The sequence below is a fragment of the Marmota monax genome, unplaced genomic scaffold (assembly GCF_021218885.2).
Source record: "Marmota monax isolate L192 unplaced genomic scaffold, Marmota_monax_Labrador192_F-V1.1 WCK01_AAM20220418_F8-fsc00043, whole genome shotgun sequence".
Lineage (NCBI taxonomy): Eukaryota > Metazoa > Chordata > Mammalia > Rodentia > Sciuridae > Marmota > Marmota monax.
This window is the reverse complement of record NW_026691982.1, coordinates 12,562,871-12,579,900: the sequence shown is the minus strand read 5'-3', so window position 1 is coordinate 12,579,900 and position 17,030 is coordinate 12,562,871. Positions and strand designations below refer to the sequence as shown.

The window sequence follows — 17,030 nt, the reverse complement described above, 5'->3', positions numbered from 1 at the left end:
TCACACACAGACTATTCTTTAAAATTGCAGGCCACACAAATTTGTGTGACAGAGAATGGAGGGAGGGTAAAGGGAGAATATCAGGGTAAAGGGATCCTGGTAGCTATTTAATAATTTTTATATTGGACCAAAATTATTAATCAAGATAGGTTTTTCAGTTACTAAAATAATTACTAAAATAAGTTCATTTTAGGGATTAGAAGAAGTTCATCATTAGGGAATGATGGGGACTTGAGTTTCTGACAGATATTTCATCCAGAGATGAGGAGAGAGAAAAGCAACTTAAAATGTGGATATCATGAGAAGGACTAATATTGTTTTCTGCTTCAATCCTGTGGAGTCCAGCTTGTGTAGTAAATCAGTTGTATTTGCTTCTCTCCACAATTGAAATTGGCTTACTCGGGTCTGGGGTTATAGCTCAGAGGTAGAGCGTTTCCCTAGCACATGTGAGGCACTGGGTTCAATCCTCAGCAACACATAAAAATAAATAAATAGAATAAAGGTATTGTGTCCATCTACAACTTAAAAAAAATATATATATATATATATTTTTAAAAAAGGCTTACCAAGTGGTACTGTGCCTTTCCATGGCTTATTGGTATGGACTCTCTCTTAAGGAAGGGCCTAATGTTTTGATGTCATACTGTTGCACTTGAGAATCTGTTTCTGCAGAATGAGTTAAAAGACTTAGGTAAACATTTCTTAGCACATGTTAGTTTTGCAAATTTCCTTCTCATCGGAGACAGTGGTAAAATTAATGAACCAAAATATTTATTGAAGTGTTCAATTTTGAAATAATACAGTGAACACTTTAGGTAGACCAAGATATTTCTTCTCAGTGGAATATTATGCAGAAATTAGAAATGAGGTTTATACAATGATAAAATGTTGGAAGATGCTATGTACTCATGATAAAACTCAAACATATTTTAAAATCCTTACATTAATGGCAATGTACAAAAATGTATGTAGTGGTAGAACTACAAATAGTATATGAACTTATTTATTTCTGCCTTTTTATGTTTTCCAGATGCTCTTTCCTGTCTCTTCTCCCTTCTTTCTGCCCTGATCCTTCTCTTACTCCCTCCCTTTCTCCTTCCACTTCTTTCCTTTCATCCTTTTTTCCACCCTTCTTAATATTTCCTAAGCAAGCACCTCTTCTCAAAGACCTCTTTATGGCTATAGGAAGCCATAAATTACAAAAAATAGATATCAATTCTGAATCTGATGTTATCATAGGTTGGGAATGAATTGGAGAGGAAGTAACTAGAGGTCTCTGACAGGGTAGGGAAATGATGGTACCCATTCAGGTCAAAGATGATCAGAGTGTGAATGACATTGGTTGCTCTGAGTTTGCTTTCTTCTCACTTTCTTTGTGCAATCTCATTTTATTCAGGCCTCTAGTTAAAGTCCATTCTCAGAAAGGTATTCTATAATATTCTGTCTTCTTTGCTTTTCTATCTTGCTCTGCATACCCCTCCTTCTATAAATAGTATTATCTGTTATCATAGGAGGAATTCATACATTATTCATCTATTTATTTTTGTTTTCCTTTCTCAGAATGAAAGCATGAAGTTAGAGACTTTGGATTTATTTTTTATTCTTTAAACATATATTTATTGGTTTTTTTTAAATTTTTTATTGTGGGTTGTTCAAAACATTACAAATTTCTTGACATATCATATTCCACACTTTGATTCAAGTGGGTTATGAACTCCCACCTTCACCCCATACACAGATTGCAGAATCACATCAGTTACACCACCAGTTTAGCCCATTCCATCTTGGAAAGAGTCTGCTGGCTCTACCATTTCTCAGCTATGTGACTTTGACTTTGGGAAAATCATTTCATCCCTCTACTCCTTAAGATTCTCACTAAGTTGGAAGTTAGATTCTGATTGATTTTTTCTTTCTTTCAACTCATATGTATTCATTGATGGCTTTTAATGAAATAATCCTGTCATTTATTTAGATAATATACTTTAGAAATCTTCCTTCTACACAGGAACACAAAACCTTACAGAACTTGAGGTCTCTCCTTCACTAATATCAGTTATGATATTAGTGCTCATATTTTGTCACTTTTGCCTCATTCAGGTACTAGTTGTTCAAGTTCATCTTTGTTCTTTTCTTGGCCTTGACGTCTTTGGCAGCTTATTGTCACCTGCCAGCCGGGGTATAGTATTAAATGTCTGGTTGGTGATGTGACCTGTATCATAATTAGCCTACAGCCTGCCCTCTAGCTGCCACCCGCACCAAACCTTGGAAGCTCTTCTCATCAACTCCTTTTGTGTTTCTGAACTACTTTAAAAATATTTTTTTTATTATGGTAACATGCACATAATCCTAGATTTACCATCTGAGCCATTTAAAATGTCCAACTCTGTGATATTAAATACATTCATAATGTTGTGTAACACCATCCATCTCCATATTCTTTTTTCATCTTGTAAAACTGAAACTCTCCACCTATTAAAGTACTTGGGGACTTTGTTTTGTTCACTGTATCCCCACCATTGAGACCTGTCCATTGAGGGACCTATAGCAATGCAATACATATTATCTTAATGATTGAATAAGTGTTTCCAAAGTCTAACTAACCCTTCAAAATGTATCCCAAGGACACTTTGAGCTCCAGGTGTTCAAAGAATCTTCTGACCAGCCTCTTTGCCTAGTTGAATCTCCTTCACTTCTTGTGAACTCTTGGTTGAGGTCATTCCTTTGTCTCTCAAGTCTTCAGCCCCACCCCTAGGTTCCATTGTCATTACATCCTGTTTGGCTTCCAAAGAGAGAACATAAGGAAAGCTGGTAGAATGAAAGTTTTACTCTGAAGTCTTTTTTTTTTAAACATATGTATGGGGAACCATGCGATATTTTGATACATGCATGTATTGCATAATGTTAAAATCAGGTCAAACATTTATCTCTGCAAACATTTATCATTTCTTTATGATAAAAGCTTTCAACATCCTTTATTCTAGCTTTTTGAAATATATAGTCCATTATCATTATATAGAGTCACCCTATAATGAAAGCATGAAGTTTGAGACTTTGGATTTATTTTTTATTCTTTAAACATATATTTATTGGTTTGTAATAACTACCATTGGTTTTTAATAACTATTGTGCAATAGCACATCAGAATTTCTTTTTCTTATCTAACAAACCCTAAAATCTTTTAATCAAAGGATTTGTCCTGAATTCTGTGAGTGCTGTGACAGTGTAGTAGGGGCTGAGTTTCCAGGTATAGGAGACTGAACATGGTGCTTGGACCAGAGAGAAATAAATAGAGATAGATAGAGATAGACATGTTACTTGGGAGAGATATTAGAGATGGAGATGTTATTTGATAGACAAGAGCTCACATTTTTCCACTTGTTGATATTCTAATATATTTGTTTACTTATACTCATCTGATTAAAGAAGTAGATAATTGTCCATGAGAGTTTTTTGGCCTGATCTTTACATTGAATTACCATATTCTCCTCCAATTGACTGAACACGCTTACTGTCTGCCAAGTAGGAAAAGACCAGCATCACTTATATCACTCTCCCTTTTAATTACATTAAGAGACAGGAATGGAGAGCTGTAAGGATATACTATGTAGTTATTGCTAATGATGAGTTCTGCATAATTATGTTATTTTGGGAGAAGGAGAGAAGTGGTAATTCAATTTATACCACTTTTTTTTGGGTCCACTCTAAAATTCTATTCTATTCAGGGTGTTTAAATATACAAGTTTACTTATTCATGATGTAGCTTTTGAATTGCCTTAATAGATGTTATCCATACCTATAAGAAATAAGCCAAAGGAGGGGCCTGTATTCACTGAAGCCTTATCAAGCCCCCTACACTTGCCAATTGTCAGGCAACTTTAATTATAACTAAGGGCGATTCCATTAACTGGGTCCTGCTCTCAAGGAGCTTGCAGGTGCTATGAGGAGACTTAGACTACCAACGATGTAAGATAATACCACCAAAATAAGTTCTCTAAGTTTTTAGCATATCATAGGATATATTACTTTGCTGCTGGCTATCTTTCCTTGGGCAAACTGAATGACTGATTTTACTTCTGTGCTTTAAAAGCAAACATGAGGAGCTGAGGTTGTGGCTCAGTGGCAGAGCTCTTGCCTAGCATGTGTGAGGCACTGGGTTCGATTCTCGGCATCGCATATAAATAAATAAAACAAAGGTCCATGGACAACTAAAAAAATAAAAATTAAAAAAAGCAAACATGAAATAAATACACATAAGACATTTGTATTCTGCAACCACAGCATTTCCCTTTCATGCCTTTCATGCCTGAGGCTTCCATCGGAGTATTAGAGTTGAAGAAGATGATTTAAGTCTACAAACGTCTAGTTCTGCATTTTAAGACACTGCTCAACTATCAGGGGGAACGTATCTCTTCCCTAGAAGTACATTCCGCAAATACCGTTGCCCTGAGTTGAGGTTAGGGCTGCAGAGAGACGTCTGGGCTAGGCGGGGCGGGGCCGGGGCGGGGCTGGGGCCAGGGCGGGGGATCTTCAGATGGGGTTGGGTTAAACGTTGCTTGGAGGCTGGGGCTGGGCGAGATCCTGAGTTACAGGTTGTGTGCAGTGGGGCATGATTTGCTGAGGCGGTTCGAAGCATGGAGGAGGGGGCGGGAGGCTACTCAGCTAGTGGTTCTGGTTGGACTAATCCAGGCTTGGAGGGCGGGAACAGGAGGCTCCTCCGCTAAGGGTCGCGCCCGGTTGGGCGGGGCTTCAAGGACGGGGCGGGGCATCTCCTTAGTTAACGGTCCAGGCGGCAAGGCGCGTGCCCGCGGGCGGCGCCTGCAGGGGCCCGGGCCGTTCTGGAGCGCGCCGCCGCCGCCTAGGTCTGCTCCTCCTCCGCCGCGGCTTCCTCTTGCATTTCCATCTCGCTAGGGCCCCAGCTCCACCGGCTGCGGCTGAGTCTTACCTTGGCGGCGCCCCCTGCGCCATGAGGATCCCGCCCTCGGGGCCCGCTCTGGGCCTCTCGGTGTTGCGGGGTTGGCGGTGACCAGGCGCTGGTGCTGGGGGCCGACCCGGGCCCCGCGGCCGAGATCGCCCGCCATGGGGGACAGGTAACCAGCCCGGGCCCGGCCCAGGGCCGCGTGGGGGTTCGGTGCCCGAGACCCGCACGCTCTGTGGACTCGGGGCGGGGCCGGTCCTCCCCACGTGGTCCCACTGAGAGTCCTTTGCCTCTCTTGCAGGTGGGTCCGCGTGACCGTCCTCCCTGGCTGCGTGGGCTGCAGGACAGTGGCGGTGCCGGCCTCCTGGACCGCGCGCGACCTCAAGGAGCGCATCTTCACTGAGACTGGCTTCCCGGTGTCAGAGCAGCGGCTGTGGCGCGGCGACAGGGAGGTAGGCGGCCGGCACTAGCGCAGCGGGACGGGCGACTCCAGTCCCCGAAATCAGGGCCGGCACTGGGTTAGGATGTAGCACATCACCTTGCTGATATGGAGCGAAGGTCTTTACTTAGTGTCATAGAAGACCATCACTCAAATTTAAAAGTGCTTTGTAAATTTCAACATTTGTATTGCCCCCACCACCCATTTTTTTTGTCTGAGTCTTCACTTACTGAAATTAATATAATTTTTTAAAAAATATATTTTTAGTTGTTGTTAGACCTTTATTTTATTTTTTTATATGTATTGCTGAGAAACCAACCCAGCGCCTCATAACATGCCAGGCAAGTGTGCTACAGCTGAGTCCCAGCCCCCAAACTAATAATTTTTTAATGGACATTATAACCTGAGTAGTTTTTTTTCTTTTCAGTTTAGAGACATCATTATGGAAGTGACTTAATCATTACTCACACTTTCTATTTATGTTTTAAGTTTAACTGGAAGATTATTGAATGTCTTCACTGTAGATACTGTGAAAGTTTTCCTCCATTTCTGAATTATAGGCATCTAGGACTGAAAAGGATCTTCAGACATAACTTACTATTACAACTTCTAATTTGGAAGAGAGACCTTACATTAAAACTTTTGAAGTGCTAACAAATAACTTGGTAGAGCAAAACTTTGGACAAAAGGAATATTTCATATTGTGATATGTATCCTTTAAGATTGGTGAAAAGTCTACAGTTTTCTTAAAGAGGGAATTGAAGACATTTTTACTGAAAATTCACTTATTAAGTTAGTCTAATAAGGGTCTTCACCTTTTTGTGTGAAAAAAGAGCATCATTTTCAGGATTTGAAAGAGGCAAAAGGAGTTGAGCAGATAGACAAGAAATACTTGAACAATACTGAATGACATTTCTAGCATTGGATTTGCTTATTACAAAATACAAATAATAAAGTACCTGCTCCTGATGATTTTTACCCTTCAATGTAGTCTTGACTTTCCATGTACCTAGGTCAGTTTTTTTTTGCTTATTTAGATATAGGTTTCTGATTGATCTGTTCTTATGCTCCTCTGTGGGTGGACTCAATCCTCATTGTCAGTTCCCTCTAGTGTTCCTTGGCATGCCAACATTGACTTGATTGAGGACTTTAGACAAAGTTGAAAAGGATCAAACTCTTGTCATTCCTATCTCTTTTTCTGTGCCCACCCCCATCCCATAACTTCCCTCTCCTTTCTACTCTCCTGGTTCTCTGCCCACTTTTTTGGTTGCTCCTTTAGTTCTACTTTGTCATCTTGTCCCCTAGATATGATCATACCTCAAGGCTCATTTGTGACACCATCTTGCCATTGGAAGTGTTTGAGCAGATGTGTGTAGAGATCCTGGGTATGGGGTGATAGAAGTTGTAGTGGCATAGTGTTTGGGATTGAGTGGGTGGGTGAAAAGGGTCTAGGTAGGACACTGTCCTGATATGAGGCCACCGAGTTCTAGACTGTGGTTGTGAAGGTGAAACTAAGATTTATAGGAGACTTTGTAGAAGAATATGGCAATTTGGTACCAAATGGGTCACCAGGATTTGAGGATGGATGTAGACTAAATAAGGCAAAAACCTTGTCAAGGATGTCACAAAACCTAAAGTCAGATGAGGAAAATAAGAGTTCACTTAGCAGAGATAAATAAGCACAGAGTTAGGTAAGGAATTCACTGGAGGTGTGGTGACCAGTTTGCTTTTAAATATGATTTAGCTGATGGTGAGACATAAAAGAAGGATCTAGGAACATGCACACAAGAGAGAAAAGAGTGTTTTCTATTTTGTCAATGTACATATATAACAAATGCCAAATGAATTTATGTATGAGGCTCTGCTTTTTTATTTCTAATAATAATACAATAAAACTAATTCTAACCAATTCTAAGGTCACCACTGGATAGTGAAATCCAGCAGGTAGCTGCAGCTCTCCGACTAAAACTCAAGGGTGAGCCAAGGTTCAAAGAGATGAAGTATCAGGGCAGGATTTGAACCCATGTCTGCTTGATTCCAAAGTCTATGGACTTTTTACTGTTCCATTCTAAAGATTATCTATTTATCTGTTGGGGATAAATAATATTTAAATGCAAAACTCTGTAAAACAGGGAGGAAGGATTTGTACTATTAAAAATATGAACTTTAAAAGTCAAGGATGAAGTTCATGCAGAAAATAAGTAGAAGGCACAGTTCTGATTCAAAGAGGATGGGCTTATGCCATCCAAAAGGGACACCTATATATAAGCAGATCTTTCACAGAAGTGTAATTTTCTTTTCCTTTTTAGTTTAATTTTCTTTTTCTTTTTATGCTGCTTAGAACTTTTAGATAAGAATTATTGATGAGAATTCTGAATACTTAAGGATAGGCAGGAAGTTAAAGCAGTTAACAACTCCTTGTCTCTGCTTTGGGTTGGTATTAGACATTGTCAGCAATAAGCTCTCTTAGTTCTTAGTTGGTCATCTATTAGCCTCTTTCTCTTTGTCTCTGTTTTACTTTTTCTGGCCTCATAGTGGAATTTGTAAATGTTTCACTTTAACTCCTGGTCCATGGAGAGACCAAACCTGTAAATTATAGCTGTGCCTCTTCCTGTCCCTTTTTGCTCTTTACCAAATGTGTTTGGGCCTCCGATATTTGATGTATTACTTACTTTTATTTTAAATGATCATGAATGCTGCCCATACCTCCCCTTCCCTAACTTTTTACTCTTTAACGTCTTCTATCTTTGAGAGGTGTTGGAAGATTTAGACAGTAGTTTATATTGTTTGCTTAATAATTTGGAGAGTTATTGTTTCCTAGTAAATGAAGATGAACATCTCTGAGATCTATAAGACACATAATGCTGGTAAGGCCAATATTCAGAGGTTCACATTGTCTTATAATCTCTGTTTTAAAAACAAATAATTGAAATGGGCAACTTTTAAGATTTCATATGGCACATTGCTTGTAGGTTTAAATAGGACTAACATTCTTTGCCTGCTTGGAGTATCCAGGGAAGGGAGAGGCCTAAGCAAAACTCCCAAATCTTGTCAAGCTCAGTAAGAGATGGTACTGCTAAAGGTATCTCTGCTGCTTGATTGCCTTTTTGGACAATCATTTCCCTGTAGATGGGCCACAGATTGTTGATTGCCAGACCCATGTAGTCAGTTACATCTCTTTGGTGTGGTCCTATTTGGTGTCTTCTTCCTAAATCTTCTTTAAGACCTGGAAACCCCATATAGTATAGATTTACTTCCTTCCTGCCTACCTTTCTTTCTGTTTGCCTTTCTTTCAGTGCACCTTAGCCACACGAAATTGAAATAATCCTTGTTTTATGCAGGGCTGTCTTTTAGTAATTCATTAGTTAATTAACCAAGAGTAGAATGAAAATCTATGATAACATTATCCAGCAGAGAATTAAAACACTGTCCAATGGCTTATATTGATCTCTGTATGTCATCTTCCTAGCCTGTTAGCCTGCCTCTCTTCCTTTACCTTTATGTGTGTATTGTTCTGTTGCCTCTTGGTGTTGTTTTAATGTTCTATAAATCTATGTTTTTATATATACATATGTGAAAGTGTATGTGAATATGTGTGTGTGTACCTAAATATATAACCAAAATAACACACTGTTTAGTTTTATCTGCTTATGAACTTTATAAGAAACTTATTATTCTGATGTAGTAATGTTGAACTAGCTTTGTTCATTCAAAATTGTTTGTTAATATTCACCCAATTGTGTGCAGCTTAGTTAATTCATTCTTTACTGCTCTATGTCACAGAATTTGGGTTGCTTCTAAATTTTCTTGTTAGAAACAGTCCTTCCATTGATATTCTTATCCATGTTGCTGAAGCACCTTTGCAAGTGGTAAACTAGTTTTTTTATAGGGTAGCTTTAAGATTCAGTGGGAATATGTGCATAAAAGTACTCTATAAACGAGAATAGTAACAGTGTGCTCAGATTTGTGTTTTTACATATGGGAATAGGATGAGGATGATGTACAGGAAGGAGATCAGATAGGGGAGATAGTTATAAAAATTGAAGAGAGATGCGGAGGGTCTGTGTGAGTGGGAATGGAAAAAACAATTTAGAGAGATTGGGGGATGGACATTCTGGGATCTAGAAGTTAATTGGAAATGTGGTTTGAAGAGAGATGTTCCTCCAGCATTGTTGACTGAGATGAAATAAAGATGAGAGAGGGTTTTGGAAGGATAATTAGTGACTTTGCTTTTTCACAGGTTAAATTTCAGAAACCTTGGAGGATATCATGTGAGATGAGTGGTAGTCAGTTAGAAATATTGAATGTTTAAAATAGTAAGTAATGTCCTTCACCTTATTTGTGCAGTGCTAGGGACTGAATTCAGGGATTCATACATGCTAGGCAAGTGCTGTACCACTGATTTACACCCCTAGCCCACATATACAGTTTTAAATGAATCAGATCATTAACATTGAAAAGCATTCTTTTGATCAACATACCTTAAGTATATTTATTACTCAGAACATAGGTCCACTAAACTTAACCAGATAGCAGAGTACAAAGGAAAACCTTTGTTTTTAAATTGTTTGGAATAATTTACTTTTTAGGGTATTTAACATATTAATATGTATGGTAAATTTTTTTTTCTTGGTTCTGGATATTGAGCCCAGGGGCACTTTATCCTGTCAGAGAAGTGTATACTGGGTGAGCTTTTGATTAATGTTGTACACTATTGACCTTTACAAGGTCATTCCATATTAGGAAGACTCAAGAGTGGATCTGGTTGATCTGACTTAAAAAAAAATCTCTCTTATGGATCACAGTAGTAAATCTTGTACTTGATTTTATGGTATAAAAATTGCCAAAAGGGAAGCAAATATCAAGACTTTTCTGGGAAAGTCAATGTCAGAGATGTTATAGACCCAATTAGCTTCAGGAGTTGAAAGGTTCATTTGTCCCTTTGTTTCACACCACACCTTTTTTTTTTCTTTTTTTTTTTTTTTTAGTAGCAACATCTGTGACAATATTTTCCAAAGTGTGTTTCTGTAGGAATACTAATCATATATGCTCTTTGAAAGTAAAATTTTATGAAGTGCTGCTAAAATTTGGGAAATACTATATAATAACTCTAAGAAAGTTACCAGGTGAGAGCTGGGCACAGTGGTGCATGTCTGTAAACCCAGGGACTTGAGAGGCTGAGGTAGAAGGATATCAAGTTTGAGGCCAGCTTCAGCAACTTAGCAAGCCCAAAGCAACTTAGTTAGGCTCCGTCTCAAAATATGAAATAAAAAGGGCTAGAGATGTGGCTCAGTGGTAAAGTGCCCTGGGTTCAATGCCCAGCACCAAGAAAAAAAAATATTAATATATGGTAGAGCACTTGCCTAATGTGTGTGAATCCCTGAATTTAGTCCCTAGCACTGCACGAACAAAAATATCCACAAAAATGTAAGTTATCACCAGCAGAAAAATGTGTAATCTATTTCTAATTATTTAAAGAAGCATCCTTAAATCTTAAATTTAAATCTTTCAACTTTTTTGACTTTTTGTTTTCTGCAGTCTTCACTACAGAGGAAAATATTTCCTGATAAAAACAGTTAGCCATCATTATTTCTTAAGTGAAAAATAATTTGTGGTAATGTTTTGAATTTATAGTAGTAGAGATTATGTTGCTTTTCATACATCTTATCTTCTTCTTTTTAGTTACCTGACTGGATCAAGATCGGAGATGTGACTTCCAAAAATTGTCATCTTTTTGTAAATCTTCAATCAAAAGGCTTAAAAGGGGGAGGTATAATATCGACTTTACATGAAGATTGTGTTTTTATGTAGAAATGGGAGAGTAAAATGATTGCCAGAGGCTGGGGGGATGCTTTGAGTAAACTGCACAAAGTTTCAGTTGGGCAAAGTGAATGAAATCTGGCAGTTTACTTAGCATAGGGCTGGATTATGATTAGGAATACTGTGTTGAATACTTAAAAAATATCCAGGAAGGTAGATATTAAATTAAGAGCTCTTCAACAAAAGCGGGAAAAAAGAGGAATGGGAAGAAATTTTTGAACGTGAAGGATAAGTTTCTGGGATTGATGGTAATGATGGTTTGATAGTTTCACAGGTGTGGTGTATTTGTCTCCAAATTCCTCATGTTGTGTACATTAAATATCTGTAGCTTTTTGTATGCCAATCATGCCTCAGTAAAGTGGTTTAAAAATGATTATGTTTTAAAAGTGAATTGAAAGCATATAATGTTGGGATGTAATGACGGGATACCAGAGTTAAAGGAGAACAAAGGTGGGTGGAGCTAGATGAGGGATGAGTGAGAAAGAGTAGTAATAATCTGTGGAATTGGTCTTGGTCTTGGTGGATAGTTGTACCAAATTGTGCAAGTAAATGTACACAGGTTGAGTATCCCCAGACTATGAATACAGAATACTGCTAAATCCAAAACTTTGTTGTGAGTGCCAATATAGTGCCACAAATGGAAAGAAAATTCTGTGCCTGATTTCCATGTGACAGTTCACAGTTAAAACAGTTATACTAAAAATATTGTATAAAATTATCTTCAGAGCATTGTGTATAAGGCAAATATGAAATGTAAATTAATTTCATGTTTAGAGTCGGATTCTATCCTCAAAATATTTCATTAAGCATATGCAAATATTGCAGAATTTGAAATCTGAAACAATTCTTGTCTCAGAAACACTTCTGGTTCCTTATCTAGTTGATAAAGAGAACTCAGTCTAAAGTAATGACTTAGTTTTTTTTTTTTTTTTTTTTTAAAGAGAGAGTGAGAGAGAGAGAGAGAGAGAGAGAGAGAGAGAGAGAGAGAGAGAATTTTTTAATATTTATTTTTTAGTTTTCGGCGGACACAACATCTTTGTTTGTATGTGGTGCTGAGGATCGAACCCGGGCCGCACGCATGCCAGGCGAGCGCGCTACCGCTTGAGCCACATCCCCAGCCCGACTTAGTTTTTTTTAAAGTGCCAATTACTTTTTACTTATATACAGATTTTGTTTTGTTTTGTTTTTTGGTACCAGGACACTTGACCACTGAGCCACATTCCCCCGCCCTATTTTGTATTTTATTTAGAGACAGAGTCTCACTGAGTTGCTTAGTGCCTCACCATTGCTGAGGCTGGCTGTGAGTTGCACCTCTCCTAACTCAGCCTCCTGAGCCACTGGAATTACAGGCATGTGCTATGGCACCCAGCTGTATACAGATTTTTAAAATTGTGTGCCTCTGAGGAATTACTTCTTACATATTCTTGTAAATAACTTCCTGTTAGCTATTGAAGATATCCTTGTTATTTGATGTAAGAATATCTAGCATAGGCAAGACTACAGAGTAGTTAAACTAGACAACCATGGAGATAAGGACTGCTGAATTTCAGAATTATCAGAGCATTGGTTGAGTTTGAGAGTATTAAGAATGTGACACAAGGCACCACTGTCTCTAGCCAATAATATATTGGCAAAGCAATGACAAATAGCACCATTTATTTAGTTTTATTTGGAAAATAGCAACATTTCCACACCTATTGTGCTCTTTATTTTTGAATAAGTAATCTTTTTTTATAATATATTTAAAATATTTTTGTAACCTAATTTGTAGCTCAGTTAAAAGTCTTGAGATTTGATAAAATTGAGTTTGCTTTACTTCATAATGAATTGCTTAGGTAGATTTTTGAACCAGGATCCTGCTTGAGATATATGAAACAAACTGTACTATCTATAGTTATCTGTGTCATGGAACCAAATCATATGGCTGATAAATCGAAGATATTTATCTAAATCATTTTAAAGGTATTCTGTATTTTAGGTCGATTTGGTCAAACAACTCCACCACTTGTTGATTTTCTCAAGGACATTTTAAGAAGATATCCAGAAGGAGGACAGATTCTTAAGGTAGGGTATGTGTTGTGCTCATGTTTAATTTCCTTTGATAAAAATGAGACACCGCAGAATTTCTTAGAAATCTTTTAGTGTTTAAAGTTTTAAAGTTTTGTCTAGATTTAAATGGCTATATTTATTTATTTCTGTGACTGCAGTGTATAGGTGGATGGGATAAGTTTGAGAATGCAGTCGGTGTGAGTATGTGAGTTTACCAGGGCAGAGGAGCTCACTGAGCTGCTGTGACTGTCATTAGGCACAAAGTGTTGCTCTAGGAAATTGTGTAGAACATGGTGCAGGAGCATCACACAGCAATCAAATTACCAGCCAACCAAACTAATATAAACTTCACGTCAGGGAGCAGCAATATATTTACATTTGGCTTTTGGATTTAGAAGTTTACTTTTTGGGCAGGTTTATTTAATAGGATATTTATTTATTTATTTCTACTGACTGATATTCTTTTTGAATGTACTCATTAAAAACAAAGGGGCTGGGGTGTGGCTCAGTGGTACAGTGCTTGCCTAGCATGTGTGAGGCACTGGGTTCAATCCTCAGCACCACATAAAAATAAATAAATAGAATAAAGGTATTATGTACATCTACAACTAAAATAATTAAAATAACAATAGCAACAACAACCCCCTCCCAACTGAACAACCATAAAAGAAAGCAATAAAGGAAGATATTTTAAAAAGTAGATTTTGTGTTTAATAACAAATCTCCTTAATGAATTATAAAAACAGATCAATTATTATATCTTTTTCCTTACTAATTTGTTTAGTATTTGTTATCTTTGGTATCTTAGCCCTCATTTCTTTAGAGATGGTTAGGACTGGGTCAGTTGTGCTCACATAGTAATGTTCAGTTAGGCACTCAGTGAGCATAGTGTCATTCTTTAATGATGGTCATGAGATGAAATACTGAAGGAATTTCAGATTGGGCACCAGTGGTTCATATAAGGTTAATTCGCAAACTTATTATATTGATTAATTAGGAAAATGGACCTGGGAAGAGTATGGATATGGGATTATTATGGGGGTAGAGAGAAGTGAACAGAGTGAATTCAGAATGAAGATGCAGTTGTGACAGGAAGTAAGGTCTCATCAATTCATTAGTGAGTGATTCGGATCATTGCTAGGAAATGAGGCAGTGGTCTGAGCAAGGTGTGTTGCAAACAGCTGGTGATTGATTCTTCTCCTTTGCATGTTGTGTATATTTATTTTGTAGCCAGTTCAATAGAATTTTGTTTCTTGGATATTTTAGTGCTAGATTTAATAGGAACCTTAAAAAAAACTGCCTGTACCTCAGCTAATACCTTTTGTGATTTTTTTTTTTTTTTAAAAAAGGATCCAGATATTTTAGTGACCTGCCCAAGAGCAAATACAAAATTTATTGCTGCTGCTTCTCAGAATCAATTTATAAGTGATTCCCTGAGGAAATAACTGAGTAGAAAGTTTCCCATCCTATTTGGAGCTGGGGACTTAATATTTTATCTTCATTTTTTTCCATCTCTGCTTCCTAAAATATATATAAATCACAGATATCTGAATGAAGACAAGATCCAACCTCTAAAATGCTATCATTTTGTAAGCTTCCTATTGTTTTGGTAATTATTTCATCCTTATTTTTCTTTCTGTATGTTGTATCATAATGTAAATAAGGTTGCTAAATTTGAGAGATTTTGTTAGGTTGAATAGAATTAAAATGGGCTTAAAAAATAAAAATCCTATGAGAAATGGGCAGTTTGTAAATAGGAGGAATTAGTAGCTGACAAGGATGTAGTAGAAGGGTGTGGTTCAAATACTCAAGTTTGGGGTTGAACAGCTGGGGGCTGAGAACCCCCATCCTGTAGCATGCTCTTGATGAACTGAAAGCCTGATCTCAAGCTTAGCTTCTCAGTTAAGCACTATTCCTTCAGTATCCTTTCAGTTGTTGCATTTCACATGGAAGTGTCTCCTGTCTACTCTAATTAAGGCTTTCCTCTCCACACTGCTATAGTATCAGTGTCAGCTCTCTTAAATTCTTATTCATCCCTACCTCTGATTTAGTGAACCTAAGGTTTGGGGGAGGTAAAGAGGTACTATATTTCATTGTATAATTGTTGCAGATTTTATGCCAATTTTTTGGTAAAAAAGTGGGGTGCAACCATTATGTGAAGTTTTTTGTTTGTTTAAATTGTGCTGGTGTTACTTAAAAATCCTGTCTGAGAGGCAAGATTAGGATGTACTCCTGAATTAATGTCAATGTGGTGGTGACAATCATGCAGTGAAGTATAGTATTTCTCCGCAAAGTCAGGTTCCTGAGTATAATAATACAGAGTGATTTATTGTGTTTGTAATGACCTGCCTATTTAAACAGAAGCCCTTGATTGGTTTGGTCTTAAGTCATAGCTCATTTGGAAAATTATCATCTATTGATCTTTCCTTACTTTAGACAAGATCTGAAGAAAATAAACTAGGGATAATGTCTATGGAGTTCAGATCAATGTTTTGATGATTATAGCCTGACTTTAGGAGTTAAATCTTAAAATGAAGTTTCTTTTCAACTTACCAGGGCTCAGCAAGTTTTGGTAGATGTCCAGAAGTCGTTGGGGTGGTTGGGGTTGGAAGTTTTGTTGAGGCCAGTGATGGGTATAAATCTTAATTTTTCCTTTCATTTCTACATTACAGGGGTCTTGTCACCCATTCACTCATCCACCATCCACCAAGCGAACAATATTATTATCTCCTTTGTGAAAGGACTGAAACAGTCCCAGTCATCACACTTTGTACTTAGGAGAATGCCATGTTCATGTGTCAGGCTCTCAAGAATGTAGCATATGAAAGGGTACATATAGATTGATACTACTTGGTTCTTTTTTTTTTTTTATGAGAAGGTAAGTGTGGTAAGCAAACGATAACCAAAGGTCTGTTTTTGGAAATTGCTCAATAAGCATGAGATACTCCTACAGAGAACAAGATGTGCAGCTTTTGGAAATAATTTCTTTTTAAGGAAGATAAAAAGTTTTAGGTAGATTGAAGAAACAGTTGAAAATAGTTCCAGGATTTGTATTTAGAGGTTAAACTTAGTAATGGTGACTTGAAAAATGTATATAATTGGAGAAGGACTTTTTAGCCACACCTTCATATGTATGTAGCAATTACTATTTTTGGTAACCTCACTAGAGCTTAAAGATAATAAGTAGTTGAATTCCTTATATATATATGTACTTTTAAAAATTGTTGTAGGTAAATACAAAGTCGGGCAATAAATAACTATATTATTGAATTATATATTATTTAATGTATTTCTATACATTAAATTATTTTATAACATGAACTATATTATAATGTATTATAATGAACTATATTATTTAATGTATTTCATGTTTAGGAATTAATTCAGAATGCAGAAGATGCTGGGGCCACAGAAGTTAAATTTTTATATGATGAAACTCAATATGGAACGGAAACTCTTTGGTCAAAAGATATGGCACAATATCAGGGTAAGAATCAATAATTAGGAGCAAACTTTATTTTATGAAACAAGTGATTTTTAATGATTTATGATTCTTTGTTTAATGAACAGTCTAATTATCATTTGCATTTCATGTCTTGGAATGTTTAATTACACTTATTCAGGCACTTTTCTCTGCTTTTGGTTGGAAGATGTCTCTGCCACTTGGTAATTTTAGAGAACAAAGAAAAAGCAATATAATTACATAAGTGTTTTATTCTATTCAATCACTTTGGATTTATATTTTTACTAAGATGATGGGATACCCTCTCCATATACATAACATTTTTTGAATTTTGGAAAGAAGGT

The 17,030-nt window shown here is 37.0% G+C and overlaps 1 protein-coding gene across 4 annotated transcripts in view; it reads left to right on the top strand.

The window, feature by feature from the left end:
• Sacs (sacsin molecular chaperone) overlaps positions 1 to 17,030 on the top strand; it is a 90,804-nt gene that overhangs the window by 38,786 nt on the left and 34,988 nt on the right. For 3 of the 4 annotated variants that reach the window (XM_058580708.1, XM_058580713.1, XM_058580705.1), the window contains exons 3-6: positions 5,217 to 5,367; positions 11,037 to 11,124; positions 13,153 to 13,238; positions 16,599 to 16,710. In XM_058580708.1, coding sequence (XP_058436691.1) covers positions 5,217 to 5,367; positions 11,037 to 11,124; positions 13,153 to 13,238; positions 16,599 to 16,710 — 437 coding nt within the window. Of the gene's footprint in view, positions 1 to 4,826; positions 5,088 to 5,216; positions 5,368 to 11,036; positions 11,125 to 13,152; positions 13,239 to 16,598; positions 16,711 to 17,030 lie in introns of those variants that run through there. The other variant, XM_058580709.1, reaches the window with a different exon arrangement.